Genomic DNA, 14569 nt, shown 5'->3' with positions numbered 1-14569 from the left:
TGATTTGTCAGTGTGAGCGTAATGTTATCATACCTTGAGGGGCGCAGAGACAGCTGCCACTTGCCATTTTCCTCCCCGACAACAATGCACCTGGAGAGAGAGAGAGAGAGAGAGACAGAGAGAGAGACAGAGAGAGAGAGAGAGAGAGAGAGAGAGAGACAGAGAGAGAGAGACAGAGAGAGAAAGAGAGAGAGAGGGAGAGAGAGAGACAGAGAGAGAGACAGAGAGAGAGACAGAGAGAGACAGAGAGAGAGACGTGACAATAGTCATTACTTTTAACACCACCCACTTGTTTTCTGCCACCACTGTCGTTTTACCTATTTAGTTCATTTTCGCATATCAGCGCCCAGTCATCAAACTCAAACAAGTGTGTGTGATCTGCCCCTCCGCATGCACACGCAGCACAGAGCAGAGTCTAGAGGAATCAGAGCAGGCTAGCTAATGCTCAGCTAACCTAGCCACCTGTTGGCTGTTCAGCTAACCTAACCCAGTGGCTGTTGCCGTTAGCTAGCTGGCTAGTTTATTCTAACCACGTTACACTCGGTCCTGTGCTTCTTTATGATCAGAAACAGAATTCATTTATTGCCATGTAGTTTTTCAACATAGTAGGAAATTGCTTCGGGCATGGCGCATATTCCTAGTAAGCTATGTTGACAAAACTAGATGGCAAACAAATTAGGCTAGGTCTGGTTTAGATTAGGCCTGGGGTAACTTTAGTCTTTAGCTAAAGACTGAGTTAGCCTTTAGCCTGGCTTAGCCTTCAGCTTGAGTTAGCATTTAGCTTGAGTTAGCCATAGCTTGAGTTAGCCTATATCCTGAGTTAGCCTTCAGCTTGAGTTAGCCTATAGCCTGACTTAGCCTTTAGCCTCAGTTAGCCTTTAGCCTAGCCTGTAGCCTGGATCTAAAGTGAGCCACTGACTTGATGAGCTGGCCTTTCTTGTAGGACTCCAGAGGGTTAAGCTTGTACGAGTCCGCCAGGTCCACCAGGCCAACAGTACCCATGGCGCCCAGCGGCAGCTTGACGAGCAGGCCCAGGTGTGGCTGGATGTTCTGCACCGTCCCCAAGGTCACGCTGCCCTCCTCCAGCTTGGGCACACCTGAAGAGAATTCACCAATTGAGTGAGCAGCAGTTTAATATTCAAAGTTCTTTATCCCCTTTCTTACTTTGCTCACATAAATTGAGACTCTGAAGATAGTTAACTGAACACTATTTACTAAAAACTGTCAGTTGAGTGAGATAACATGGTATCGAAGGTGTAGTTAGTTACTGCTACGTACCAGTGAGAGACAGGCAGAAGCGTACAGGTTTGGAACTGACTTCTACTACTTTGGCACTGACCGCCTGGCCCAGTTTGAACAGCTTCTCTGGGTGTTTGGCATCCTAGAAAAAGAACATGACGGTTTTATTGAACTACTGATATGTATTTTTCTCACAAACAGACAATTAGTTTACGTTGACCATATGGTATACTTACTTTAGGGTCAGTGATAATATCCAGCAGTTCTACAGTCCCTGTCAAAGAAGGACTGGTGGTGACCTCCAAACTCTTCATCCCTGCGTTGTACTGAGTAAGTAACACACACGCACACGCACGCACGCACACACACACACACACACACACACACACACACACACGTTAGAGAATCGGTTCACAATGAAGATTTCACTCTTTGTGCCACCGCTTGCTTCCAAACTTACCTTTGACACAAAACATATGACATCCTCCCCGACCATGTAACTCTTCAACTTGTCTTTCATCTTGAAGGGCTCCAGAATGGCGTCCTTGTTCAGCTTACTGTGAGCAGAGGACTACGTCAGAAACAAAGCGACTACTGTAACAACAACGACGGTCCTATTTTTTCCATTTCTTACCTTGGCAGAAGTGTGAGCTCAGGAATGGAGCAAGTGAATTTGGGGTGCGAGAAAGGAAGGAACCTAAGGGAAGAAAATAAACATCTTGTTTCAATAAATCTCCAGCTCAGTGGCCTTGTGGTTTGAGTGTCCGCTCGGAGATTGGAAGGTCGTGAGGCTCCATCCCCGACCGAGTCATAACAAAGACTGTTAAAAATGATACCCGATATCGTCCTGCTTGGCACTCAGCATCAAGGGTTGGATTGGGGGTAAATCCCTGCAACATACTAGCGTCATGTCCAGGGGGTGTACTTATACATCAAGCTGCCTCACGCTACAGAAACAGGAGATGGGCTCCTGCCCCTATGGGCTACTAGTCTCGGGAACCATTGGTTCTCATGGCTTACTTTACTTTACTTTCATAAATCTTGGTTCAAAATAACACGTTTATTGAAGCGTCGACTCAGAAGCAGGAGCGCGGCGTTCACCTGTGACTGCAGGCCTCGCGCCCTCCGATGACCCGGGCCGTGACTTCGGCGCCGATCTTCAGGTAGGACGTGGGGAATGTGCCCATGCACACCACCTCCTGCACCTCCGACACGTGCACGCTCCCGGTCGCCCCGCCCTCCAGCGCCACCAGCACGCACGTGGGCTTGATGGTCTTCACCGTGCCCTTGACCACGTCGCCGTAGCGGTACTCCCCGGCCTTCGATGGCGGCCCGCCCTTGCCGGTGGCGTCCGAGGTCTTCCTCTCGCGCTTGGGCGTGGCGTGGCGGTCCCATGCCACCAGGGGGAGCCCGTCTAGGTCTTCGCAGCTGGGCTCGGTCATGACGACCGTCAGGGTGTTCCCCGGGCTCAGTTTCTCAGAGTCGTAGCGGAACGTGTCGTTGAGGTGGTTGGTGGTCTGGATGACCGTCAGCTGAGCGGTGTCGCCCAATGAGATCACGGCAAAGTCTCGGTCGGCGTGCTGCACCGTCGCGGTGTATCTTGACCCTTCTTCCAGCTGGGAGAACACAAAGAGTCAGATACACACACACACACACATCAAACCTATTATCCACCATTGATTTTTCCCTATACACTATCTTTTTATATCATCCAATGGTGGACACTCACTGATTTCTTCTTAACCACCAGCTTGGCCAGGAGGGACACGTGGACCTTGGCGGTCAAAGGGTCAACATGGAGGACAACCGCGTTGACCTTCTGTCCAGGGGTCACCTCCACACCTAAGGACAAACACAAACACACACACACACATTTATGTACATATTCTTTACCAAGAGGAGAGGACAATAAACACATTGAAAGCCATTTAACATTACATTTTCTATAAAAACCACTGCTACAAAGGGGAAAAACAAAGCCTGTGTTTGTGTAAACATCCTCACCGATGCAGTGCTGCTTCGTGGCCAGTATGGTGGATCCCTTCAGCTCGTCGGACTTGAGGCCGACACTCTCGTCCTCTTTCACCTCGTCCACCGTCAGCTTGACCTTCTGACCCACGGTCAACACTGAGAGCTGCTGATGAACCTCGGAGTCATCTGAGGACAGAGGGATTGAGGGGGAGGGAGAGAGAGGAGGTAGGGAGAGAGAGGGAGGGAGAGAGAGAGAGAGAGAGAGAGAGGGAGTTACATAGTGTGCAGCAGACACTATTGAATCACTTGAGTTTCAGCTCAGTTTTCATTGAATTACCGATGTTGACAGGATCTGAAATCCTCATAAACCTTGAGATGAACCAGACGCCTGGTAAGGCAACACACACATTGTCTCCCTCTCTCCCCAAACACACACCCACAGTCCATCTGGCTCTCTCCCCTTACACACACCCATACACACGCACACAGACGGTCTCTCTCTCCACTTACACACACATTTTCTCTCCCTCTCTCTCTGCCCCTACACACACACACCTCTGTTGGCCATCATGTCGGCCACGGCCCTCCTCTCCAGCAGACCCTGGGCCAGCCTGGCCTGGGCGTCGCCCCCGGGGGTCACGACCTCCGACGCCTTGAGGCTGACCACGAAGCGGCGTTTGTCCTCGTCCAGGTTGATGACCTTTGCCGCCACCGTCTGGCCCGGCTCGAACAGACCCTTTGTGTCGCTGATGAACTTGTCACTCATCGCCTGGAGGAGTAAGGAGAGGAGTGAGTCACACGAGAAAATTAAAAATTAAAAAATTAACAAAAATAAAGCAACAGATCCATCTAAAATGTTTCAAATGGAACCCTGCAGAAGGCTGAGGAGTACTCCGTAACATTATCTTCGCACTACATGCGTTTCTATGAAACTCCATGAGCGGTACTCTGACTCAGTCAACTAACTCCCCACTGACTCAGTCAACTAACTCCCCACTGACTCAGTCAACTAACTGCACTGACTCAAGTCAACTAACTCCCCACTGACTCAGTCAACTAACTCCCCACTGACTCAGTCAACTAACTGCACTGACTCAGTCAACTAACTCCCAATTAACTCAGTCAACTAACTCCCCACTGACTCAGTCAACTAACTCCCCACTGACTCAGTCAACTAACTCCCCAGTGACTCAGTCAACTAACTCCCCACTGACTCAGTCAACTAACTCCCCACTGACTCAGTCAACTAACTCCCCACTGACTCAGTCAACTAACTGCACTGACTCAGTCAACTAACTCCCCACTGACTCAGTCAACTAACTGCACTGACTCAGTCAACTAACTCCCAATTGACTCAGTCAACTAACCCCCAATTGACTCAGTCAACTAACTCCCCCTGACTCAATCAACTTACTCCCCACTGACTCACTCAACTAACTCCTCAGTGACTCAGTCAACTAACTCCCCACTGACTCAGTCAACTAACTCCCCACTGACTCAGTCAACTAACTCCCCACTGACTCAGTCAACTAACTCCCCAGTGACTCAGTCAACTAACTCCCCACTGACTCAGTCATCTAACTCCCCACTGACTCAGTCAACTAACTCCCCACTGACTCAGTCAACTAAATCCCCACTGACTCAGTCAACTAACTCCCCACTGACTCAGTCAACTAACTCCCAATCGACTCAGTCAACTAATTCCCCAGTGACTCAGTCAACTAACTCCCCATTGACTCAGTCAACTAACTCCCCACTGACTCACTCAACTAACTCCCAATCGACTCAGTCAACTAATTCCCCAGTGACTCAGTCAACTAACTCCCCATTGACTCAGTCAACTAACTCCCCACTGACTCACTCAACTAACTCCCAATTGACTCAGTCAACTAATTCCCCAGTGACTCAGTCAACTAACTCCCAATTGACTCAGTCAACTAATTCCACAGTGACTCAGTCAACTAACTCCCCACTGACTCACCGCCTTGGGGGCCAGTCCCACCAGGCCGGAGGGGAACTCCACGAACACTCCGTAGGGCATGACCGTCTTGATCCAGCCAACCAGCTGCATGCCTATCTGGAGGTCAGAGAACTCCCTGGTAACAAGCCCCTGCTCCAGGGCGCACCTCAACACCGGCTTCTTGGTCAGGGTCTGAGCACGGCGGGGGTTAAGGGAAAGCTGGTGGTGCTGACACAGACAGACACTTGTAATGCCATCTAAATAAAGGATAAATAAATAGCAACAGTGATTATATCACTCCAACAGTGCTATGGAAGCTGGAGACCATCTCAATGTGAGGTATTGAGTGTAGAAAGGATACGATGTCCTGCTTGTTCTTGCTGAGACAGACCAGGTTGGAGATGGCGTCGCCCTCCTGCAGGGCCTCCCACAGGAGGGGGCAGTTGGAGATGTGGTCGGAGAGGTGCCACGCGGGCAGCAGGGCGTGGGTCTCCTCCGGGAGGATGGCCACCTTCAGGCCGCCGGAGATCTTGCTCAACACCTTGGCCTCCACCTTCTACACAGGGACACGGGAACGGAACAGAACGGACATATCAGGTTAATTTTAAGGGGAGACAATTCAATGAGTGAGGGTGGAGAGAGAGAGAGAGAGAAAGAGAGAAAGAGAGAAAGAGAGAAAGAGAGAGAGAGAGAGAGAGAGAATTACCTTCCCAATTTCGAAGTCAAACAGCTGATTGGTTGGTGCCTCAGCGTCTCGCTCTACGACGTCCTTGAAGGACAGCAGCAGCTTCTTCCTCTCGGGGTCATAGTTCAGCACCTTAGTCTTCACCACCTGAGCAGAGAGGAGCAACCGAGCGGCTGTCAGAATTGCTTGTAAAAACAGGAGTGGTGGTGCCGAGTCGGACATTTTGTCTCGGAATTCGAGACCAACCAGTCTTCCACAGTCGTGTATGCATGGGCAAGTATATTAAGAATAAAAGATGGCTGATATGACCACATCCAGTGAGGTCAGCTCGCGGCGGTCGTATGGTTCTGCCCCCCCCTCACCTGTCCGACGTAGAACATGCTCTGGGGGACGATGGCCAGCTCGGAGCTGAGCTCGTGGACGGGCACCAGCCCGGTGACGTCGCCGTAGAAGCTGACGATGCAGCCGAAGTCCTTGATGCAGACGATGACCCCGTGGGAGACGCGGCCGCGGCGGGCGTCGGCGTGGCTCACTAACAGCGGGAGGGTGGACTCCACCAGGGTCTTCTTCCTGGTCAGGGTCAGCTTCCTCTGCTGGGGCTCCACCACCAGCACCTGAGGACAGACGTGCAGGACGCGGCGACGCCGTTTGTCACGTGTCACGCGGTTTGTGTGTGTCACCCTATTCGCACGTGATCAGCATCACCTGGGCGCCGATAGTCATTTGTAATAATTGCGGAGGTCGTCGGCGATCTTAATCCAGTGCGAAACTGCCGTAATAATGTCACGTAATTAAAAAGTAAAAGTTCCGACTGCAAATTACCTACTCATTGAGTGAGAACTCACACACTAATAATTTCTCACTAATTGTCATCTTAAGAGCGCAGGTACAAGCCTGAGACCAGCGGCAGCTACTTTGCAATTGATCGACTCATTTATTGAATGCCAGCTGCAGAAGCACAGAAACTTTTTAAAATAATGATTTTTTATATCTAAATGATCTGCTACATTGAATAATTTTATTATACCTGAAGATAATGTCAGTAAATTCAAGTAAAATACAGACTGCTTGTCCCAGGTGAATGCGCTGCTTGAAACGCATAGAAATCACATGGGGTCTCTAGATAATACTAGTCCCTCGTGAATATAGGCTATAGACAGTATATGGTTAAATACAGGTTTAATATATATATATATATATTTTTTTTTAAATTATTATTATTATTAATACATATTTTTTTATGACAGGCAGACCAAACAAAGAAACGTAGTGTGGAATGAGCTAGCCTTTCAACATTCCAGACACGAAGAACAAGGCTTTTCTACGCTGTAAAACACACAAACACAGAGACGCCACGTAATCCGCCCGGTGATAAGTTCATTCATCATCCGCTGGGCGGCCCTCTTACCCGACACTTCACCCTCATCCCCACGGTGAACTTCTTCTCGGGGTTCTTGAGGACGATGTCGGCGAGGTGAAGCTTGGGGACCCAGCCCTGGATGTAGTCTGTGAGCTTCACCGTCATCCCAGAAGGCTTCAGAGACGCCACCGTGCCCTGGGAGGGAGGGAGAGAGGGAGGGAGAGAGGGAGAGAGGGAGAGAGGGAGGGAGAGAGGGAGGGAGGGAGGGAGGGAGAGAGGGAGGGAGGGAGGGAGGGAGGGAGGGAGGGAGGGAGGGAGGGAGGGAGGGAGGGAGGGAGAGAGAAAGCGGGTTACACCATGTCTAGTCTGTCCCGTTTTCCCGAGACGCGAGTATACGAGCCGATGTCTCTCACCGTAACGACTTGTCCAGGTTTGAGGTCATGGTATCGGAATAAAGGTGCGTCTATTGTGCTCCTGGAGAATGGACACACCACGGGGTTACAAGATGGAAGAGATGAGGAAGATGTTGCCTTCCCACACACGCGCGCGCGTGCGTGCACACACACACACACACACACACACACTTACTTGCGCAGGCTGATCAGGGGCATCTGTTCGATGGGGCTGTACTCGATGATCCTGCAGGTGTGCTCCAGCTTGACCATGACTCTGTTCATGTTGAACGCCTCTTTAGGCTCCTTCATGTGGTTCCTCTGTGAGGGGGGGGGGCATGTGTGAGGGGGGGACATGTGTGAGGGGGGGACATGCGTCTTCAGACGACTGCCACAAGTTCACCAGCTATATCACAATTCAATACCAATTCAATAAATCTTTATTGCTGCCGGAGGGCAATTCTGGTGCAGCTTAAAAACATCAACACTGTAAACGCACAAAAAACACCACACAAACAAGTTTGTAATCAACAAGTCTGTGAGTTAAAAACAAAACAAAAAAACAAGTAGTAGTAAAAAGTATAACAATAAAAGATGGACTATAATTAATGGTCAATGGCGGCAACTGTTTTTTACAGGTTGCCTTTTAAACATCTGGCAAGGGACAGCAGGTGGAAATGAGCCATTGGGGCTAAATCGGACTCATTTATTGTATTATTGATTAATGTGCCGTGTCCCTGTTTAAATAAATAAACTTAAACTGCGTCTGGGCTGAAGGAGCCGTGAGCGCTGGAGCTCCCAGGGACTCTGGGACTCTGGGAATCTTAAACTGAGGTGCAGGACAAAGCTATAAAGAGGCAGATCAGGACAAACGATAAAATTGATTCAATAAAGATTTGCTGTTTGTCGTCAATGACTGTGCCAAGGTATTAGAGGTGATTAACAACAACAAAACAAAAAAAAATCTTAAATCAATCAGCACACCCTTTTTTTGCGTTTTGCTAATATTAATCTTTAGGTAAGAGGTTTTACACCAGTCAATAAAATCATCTAAAACCTCCCCATGTGCAGACTCATCATTGTTAAGCAGACTGACAACAGAATCGTCGGCGTGTTTTATAACACGCCTATTCTCATACAGGCTCCGGCAGTCAGAGTACTGTTCATACAGGAATGGGGATAAGACACAGCCCTGAGGAGAGCCAGTGGAGGCCAGCCGCTCATCGGGCGCTCAAGAGTCCGATATCCATCACACCAAGGAGAGGTCAAAGGTGAAATGTGATATGCTCTGCTATGATATGAGGTTGGATGTTGTTAAAAGTGGAGGAGACGCCGTGAACAAATTCTGGGGGAGCGTGAGATTCCCCTTGCTCTACAGTGATGATTCCAACCAGACGACAAATCGGAGCCATTACCGCATCTCCTCGCACCAAATCCCTTTAGATCTCTACGAGTGCCTAAGGGCCTCCCCAATTGATTTGGGAGCAGGAACTTAATAAAAAACCTCACATGCGCGAAGGCCAGGGTCTTGTCGGGCAGCTCCAGGGTGGCGCCGGACATGTGATGGAGGGAGGTCATGGTGCAGCTCTTCAGCACCTCCCCCACGCGCTCGCTGCTCGCCTGCTCCAGGGCGCCGCCCGGCTGCAGGAGGTGGCGGCGCAAGGACAGGCCCACCAGGCGGGAGGAGGGCTCCACGTACAGCACGCAGGCCTTCACCTGGGGGGGAGGAAACCAGGCGTCAGCAGGGTTCTTCCTGGCTCAGAATGGCTCTTTGGGGGGTGATGCAGGAAACCTGTTTTATGCCGAGTAGCCCACCAGCATTTATAGGCCTATATTCTTTACGGTCGTTCTGACTGAGCTCATTTTTCACAATCGCAGGAATTCTCCCGACATGACACAAAATGGATATGAAGCCAAGATGTTTAAGATACTGATAACCTGTGTATTAATTATCTTGATTACTCAAAACCTGTCTATTAATCATCTTGATTACTAGTGATCCAAACCATGGACAATGCAAGAAAGAGGGATGGGCTGCACTTGAAACAAGCTATCAAACACATTTGGAGAGGATTTGAATTGCTATTTTTATTCTCAATTTTTTATCATTTTGGCACTGGTGATTTTCCTTTGGCTCTGGCTAACATCTCTTTGGGGGGCGCCAAAAATTCCTCTATGCAGGAAAACCCCTGGTCAGCTAACCTATACCACCTTCTACTTTAGATGGGGAATTAGTGATTTACAGACACTTTTTTGGTTTTAAATTGATTTAACAATTGACTTCATGTGTACCGATTTTAAAACTATGCTTCCACAGGAAGTAGTTGACTGTCTGGGGCAAATTTAAGCAATAAACCACGAGAGGCCGTGTGTTATAGTGATCTTATAACAGCTAGGGGGCGTTGTTACAGCGTGAAGCGGAGTGCCTAAACCCCCCTAGCTGTTATAAAATCACACAGGGCCTCGAGCGGTTTATTGCTTTTATACAACGGTTAATACAGCTATTAGTGTAAAATAATGTAAAATATTAACATTTATTCAAAACGAAGCATCATTCCCTCAATTCCGCCGAGCAAAATAGTTCCCCTAACAAAAGGGTTGCCAAGCAACAACAACAACTACAATGCATTGGATCAAATGGGAGGCGCATTAATACTGAAAATGGAATGATATGCCGTCCCAGGTGTGTGTTACAAAGTATTTTAACACAGCTTCCAGCCAATCAGAATCAAGAACCTGAACTAACCGTTGTATAATAAAGATTTTTAGACTCAAACTCTCTGGAGCTCACAGTACGCCTGCCTGTTTGTGAGAGAGGTGTAGTTTGACAATGACGGTCTAGTTTGTGGGACCTGACGTCGCAAAGGTTGTTTCATCTCACCTCGTCACCCTCCTTGTAGCCGGCGGCTGCCTCCATGTGCAGGAAGTCCACCAGGCCAGAGAAGGAGGAGAGGAACTCCACGATCAGACCGTGGGAGGTCACCTAAAGCCACAGGAACAACCGTGATGAGTTAGAACATCAACTAGTGTCAGGCTGTAGATGTAAAATACGGCTACTACGACTTACGAGGTAAGATTTTTCCAGTAACTCCTCCATGTTGCAATAACGTCAGTGTACCTTTTTGATCTGGGCTTTGACGATGAGTCCGGGCAGCAGGTTACCGAGGGTCCAGCCATGCTGGACATCAGCGCAGGCCTGAGCCACGGCCGGGGGGCTGACGGACAGACGGACCACGCGTCCGTCGTTCTTCACCTCCTCCAGAAGGGACGTCGCGTACTGACCCACCGTCAGCTCTGGATCAGAGAACGGACACGTTTGCAGATGATAGCGTGTCTTTCCATGGTGCCAACACTGATCAGGAGACGACGATGTTCAATGGAGCTTGGCATGTATTTGATAGAAAATGTCAACATACCTTTCGGGCTGCTTTTGTCTGTTGCTGCCTGCTTGGGAAGGAAGGCTTTGGTCCCGCTGACTCCGATGTCAACCAGATAGCCGTGATCCTCAACGCTCTCCACACAACCGCTGAGGACCTTGGGAAATGACAGAACGGAGGTGTGTCAATCTGTCCCCCCAGCACTGTCAAATGCAGTCATATCACAGCCTCGGTCGAGAAACAGAAAGACCTAGATATCATATATTAATAAGAACTGTGCGCTTACCATGCCAGCTTTCAGCGACCCGCTACTCAAACCCTTGTTGACCTGCTTGGGGTTGATGGACAGCTGAATGCTGACTGTGCCTCCCTTGCAGTTGTCCAACCTGGCAACCTCACACCTGAGCAGCATCCCGGGGCTGAAGAGGCTATTAGGGAGGGAGAAGACCTCCTGTGGGGTAAAGAACAAAATCCTGTTGTTAGAGACTGACCAAGCAAAATGCAATACATTAGAAGACGATGCGTTAAGGAAACCAGTCAGAGAATGAGCAAAAATATGACGTTTTGAAGCTAAAATAACAGTTTTAAACTGTTGTCCTTTTACCTCCGCATCTTCAGAGTCCAGCTGTGCACCCAGGAGCTTGGTGTAGGAGTCCGAGATGTTGGACACGGCCAGGTATCCGTGAAGGCCGCTGGGCAGGCCGACCACCACGCCTAAGTCAGTCACCTCCTTCACACAACCCAGCAGCAAGGTGCCCACCTTCACATTCTGAGAGGAGCACAACACACGATCTGTCATGTTTGGTTGCCAAAAGTGTTAGGCCTAGTCGGTAAAACACGTGTTACCCTCCAGAATGTAGCAAATGAACAAAGAAACACAACGGACAAGAGTACTCCGACTAGGTAACGGATGTTCATGAAGCTTACCTTCAGATGTAAAATCTCTATGTTGGGTGTTGCGTTGAGCTTCAGAGTCTCCTCTTTGCTCCTCTTCATCTTCTTGACCACCGTCTTCCCTTCATCCTTCTTCGCTCCCTTCCTCTTCTTGGTCTCTACAGGCTCGTGTGTCTGGAACAGGTTGTCCGCCTCTGTGTGCTCGACTTGCACAGGTTTAACTTTGCTCTCCGCTGTTTTCTTGAGTGTCCCTCCCCGAGGGAAGTCCTCATCCACTGACGCCATGGTTGATATTGACTGAGTTGTCTATAAAAACAAATCACAACAATGTGACAATGCGCCAACACATTACACACGACACATCACAAGCCAGCTACAAGGGAGAATCCATGTGTAGGTAACTTGATAAGACAAAACAAAAGACATGTCAAGCTAGACCGTGTATAATAGCCAAAATAGAGATAGTGACAGCAGCCCAAACACATAGGTAATGCCATATCTACCCAGCTAGATACAAACATGTATTGCAACTACCTTCCACACAACTCTCAAACATCTGCATGTGTGTGATGGCTAGTTAGCTAGCCACAATCCACTACCCGGCTAGCTAGCATTAAGACTTGCACATGAGCCAAACAGAACACTGAAACAATACTTTAAACAGAATCAATATTTTAGAAAATCGCTTTATATTAATACAATACACATCAGCATACAGTTTATCCTTACTGTAAATATCCAGTTCTAAGGTGTCCAAGCTCACGTGTGTTGATCACTAGCACGCCATGTTTTCAGACAGGAACAGGACTTGAGTGGGCGTTTCATGTATTGGCCACTCAGAACCCACTTTAGAATGATTGGCGCTCGTATTAACCTATCGTTGGCATTCATTTCTAAAGAAGGCGGTGTTAGCGTTGACTGACGTGGATGTGGGCCACTCATATTGTGGTTCCCTGAAAGCGATATGAGGAGGCGGGATATCCTGACAGATCTAGCACTGCGGCCTCTGTTGAAGGGCACTCGATTCACGAGCCTCAATTTGTTGAAGGTAAGAAGAATCCCAAATAGCCATTCAATCTGTATTTGTTGTTAAATGTATATTATTACATTGCTGTCCCATCCAATGTCTCTTAATTATCTATTCAGCAACTTGTCAATATCAACCCATCTTGTCATTCAGCTTGCAGGCTAGCTAGCTAACCTAGCTCGTTAGCTGACTGACTACAGAGTACATGCCACTTAACGTTAGCTAGCTAGCTCAGTCTGCTAGCCGGAGTTAGCAAGGACCGTATGCATTTGTAATCGAGCAGTGCCTGTATATGTGCACCTTCTAAAATGCACATTGCATCAATCTTCAATGGTAAACACCTCTACGCTTCCATTCATTGGCACAGGTGTCACAGTCGAAGATCAAACTCTGACTTAAAGGCCGCCTTAGGCTCGTGGGTTGTCATCTAGTGTTGTTTGAGGGGCTGACCTTATGTAATACGGACTGAATTGTGTTTTATACTTAAATTAATTCAACTTGATGGTCATATTCTATCTTAGATTTTGGGGAGGTGTGTGTGGAGGGGGTGCATCTTGCTTTCCTCTTGTCATCACCCACAGTCACTGTCCTTGTTCAAGAACATAATGTGCAATACTAATTATTTCACTCTTTACTCCATAGGACCAGCTAATATCAACCATGGGCGGACACGACGCTGGAACTCAGCACCAGTTCACTGGCATTGCCAAGCACTTCAATTCATTCACCATCACAGGAAGGAGGAATGTAAGTTGTTGCTAGGCGGTATTTACTGTCCATGCTTTGCATGGAGGAGCTGCTTCGGTGTAGATTTTGTGGATAGTTGGTGATTTATGCACCTCGCTGAAGTCTGATTCTAGGCCATTCTAAATGAGCTGTGTGTAAAACCGATGACATTACAGTATCCCAGAAGGTCATGTGAATTCTGTCCCACCCGTAGTGTGTACTGGTCACCTACGCCAGCATAGCTGCCATCATCCTCTTCTTCAAACTGAAGCCCAAGAAACAGCCGGCTGTCACGGCTGCACCAAACTGATTAGCTATGTTGTAAGTATAAAATCTCCACCCCACTTTCTTCTTGAGCCATTGTCCCGATCTCGTCCGATGCAGAGAAATAGCATTACTTTCTAGATTGATTATCTCTTTCAGATGAAGACCCACCTTGGGTCGAAACGTTTTTCTTGTCCTCGTGGATTAAATCCTATCATGGAATAGCTGTGTATGCAGTTACATTTTTTCATCTGATACCATATTGTCCTGCACCGGCGGAAGGTTGATGTGCTTAGCAACCCTACAATTTATTCAGCTATCTTTTTCAGCTCAGCAATTTGTAGTGCCTCTCCCCATGTGTTTAACTAGCTGTCTGACAACACATTGACACCCACCTGCGTGTTCTTGTCTACACCGACACCCACCTCTGTGTTCTTGTCTACACTGACACCCACCTGCTTGTTCTTGTCTGCCCCACAGGTGTGCTGACTTCTGAGGTACAGCTGAAGTTGGCGGCAGTTGGATGTGCTTGTAATATTAAAACCAGTTCTTTGGTATGTTAATAAACAATATGAACATAGAAAACTGTTTTATTTACACAATATGCACTGGTATAAAAGACTTTACAGCAATGACAGCCACAAAGTTAAAGATGTGGCAGTGGTAAAAACATG

The 14569-nt window shown here is 48.3% G+C and overlaps 2 protein-coding genes across 2 annotated transcripts in view; one reads left to right on the top strand and one right to left on the bottom strand.

Moving 5' to 3' along the window:
- The window catches only part of pdcd11 (programmed cell death 11), a 19596-nt gene extending 6924 nt beyond the window's left edge, over window positions 1-12672 (bottom strand). The window contains exons 1-25 of the mRNA XM_084440624.1: window positions 12608-12672; window positions 11912-12184; window positions 11589-11753; window positions 11271-11435; window positions 11024-11141; window positions 10726-10901; window positions 10489-10590; window positions 9117-9323; window positions 7804-7928; window positions 7629-7689; window positions 7264-7410; window positions 6218-6469; window positions 5877-6002; window positions 5532-5726; window positions 5192-5362; window positions 3766-3979; window positions 3244-3396; window positions 2969-3081; window positions 2341-2855; window positions 1874-1936; window positions 1700-1796; window positions 1476-1565; window positions 1279-1381; window positions 920-1097; window positions 34-90 (exon numbers count right to left, since the gene is read on the bottom strand). Coding sequence (XP_084296750.1) covers window positions 34-90; window positions 920-1097; window positions 1279-1381; window positions 1476-1565; window positions 1700-1796; window positions 1874-1936; window positions 2341-2855; window positions 2969-3081; window positions 3244-3396; window positions 3766-3979; window positions 5192-5362; window positions 5532-5726; window positions 5877-6002; window positions 6218-6469; window positions 7264-7410; window positions 7629-7689; window positions 7804-7928; window positions 9117-9323; window positions 10489-10590; window positions 10726-10901; window positions 11024-11141; window positions 11271-11435; window positions 11589-11753; window positions 11912-12163 — 3845 coding nt within the window. The 5' untranslated portion in view covers window positions 12164-12184; window positions 12608-12672. The remainder of the gene's footprint in view (window positions 1-33; window positions 91-919; window positions 1098-1278; window positions 1382-1475; window positions 1566-1699; window positions 1797-1873; window positions 1937-2340; window positions 2856-2968; window positions 3082-3243; window positions 3397-3765; window positions 3980-5191; window positions 5363-5531; window positions 5727-5876; window positions 6003-6217; window positions 6470-7263; window positions 7411-7628; window positions 7690-7803; window positions 7929-9116; window positions 9324-10488; window positions 10591-10725; window positions 10902-11023; window positions 11142-11270; window positions 11436-11588; window positions 11754-11911; window positions 12185-12607) is intronic.
- Window positions 12673-12897: 225 nt separating this feature from the next.
- On the top strand, window positions 12898-14472 carry atp5md (ATP synthase membrane subunit k). Its single transcript, XM_084440639.1, has 4 exons — window positions 12898-12926; window positions 13548-13652; window positions 13846-13952; window positions 14376-14472. The coding sequence occupies exons 2-3, from the start codon at window positions 13566-13568 to the stop codon at window positions 13939-13941; spliced, it is 183 nt and encodes a 60-aa protein (XP_084296765.1). The 5' UTR covers window positions 12898-12926; window positions 13548-13565; the 3' UTR covers window positions 13942-13952; window positions 14376-14472.
- The last annotated feature ends 97 nt before the right edge of the window (window positions 14473-14569 follow it).

This window comes from Borostomias antarcticus, assembly GCF_949987555.1.
Source record: "Borostomias antarcticus genome assembly, chromosome: 7".
Lineage (NCBI taxonomy): Eukaryota > Metazoa > Chordata > Actinopteri > Stomiiformes > Stomiidae > Borostomias > Borostomias antarcticus.
This window is presented reverse-complemented; position numbering and strand designations above follow the sequence as displayed.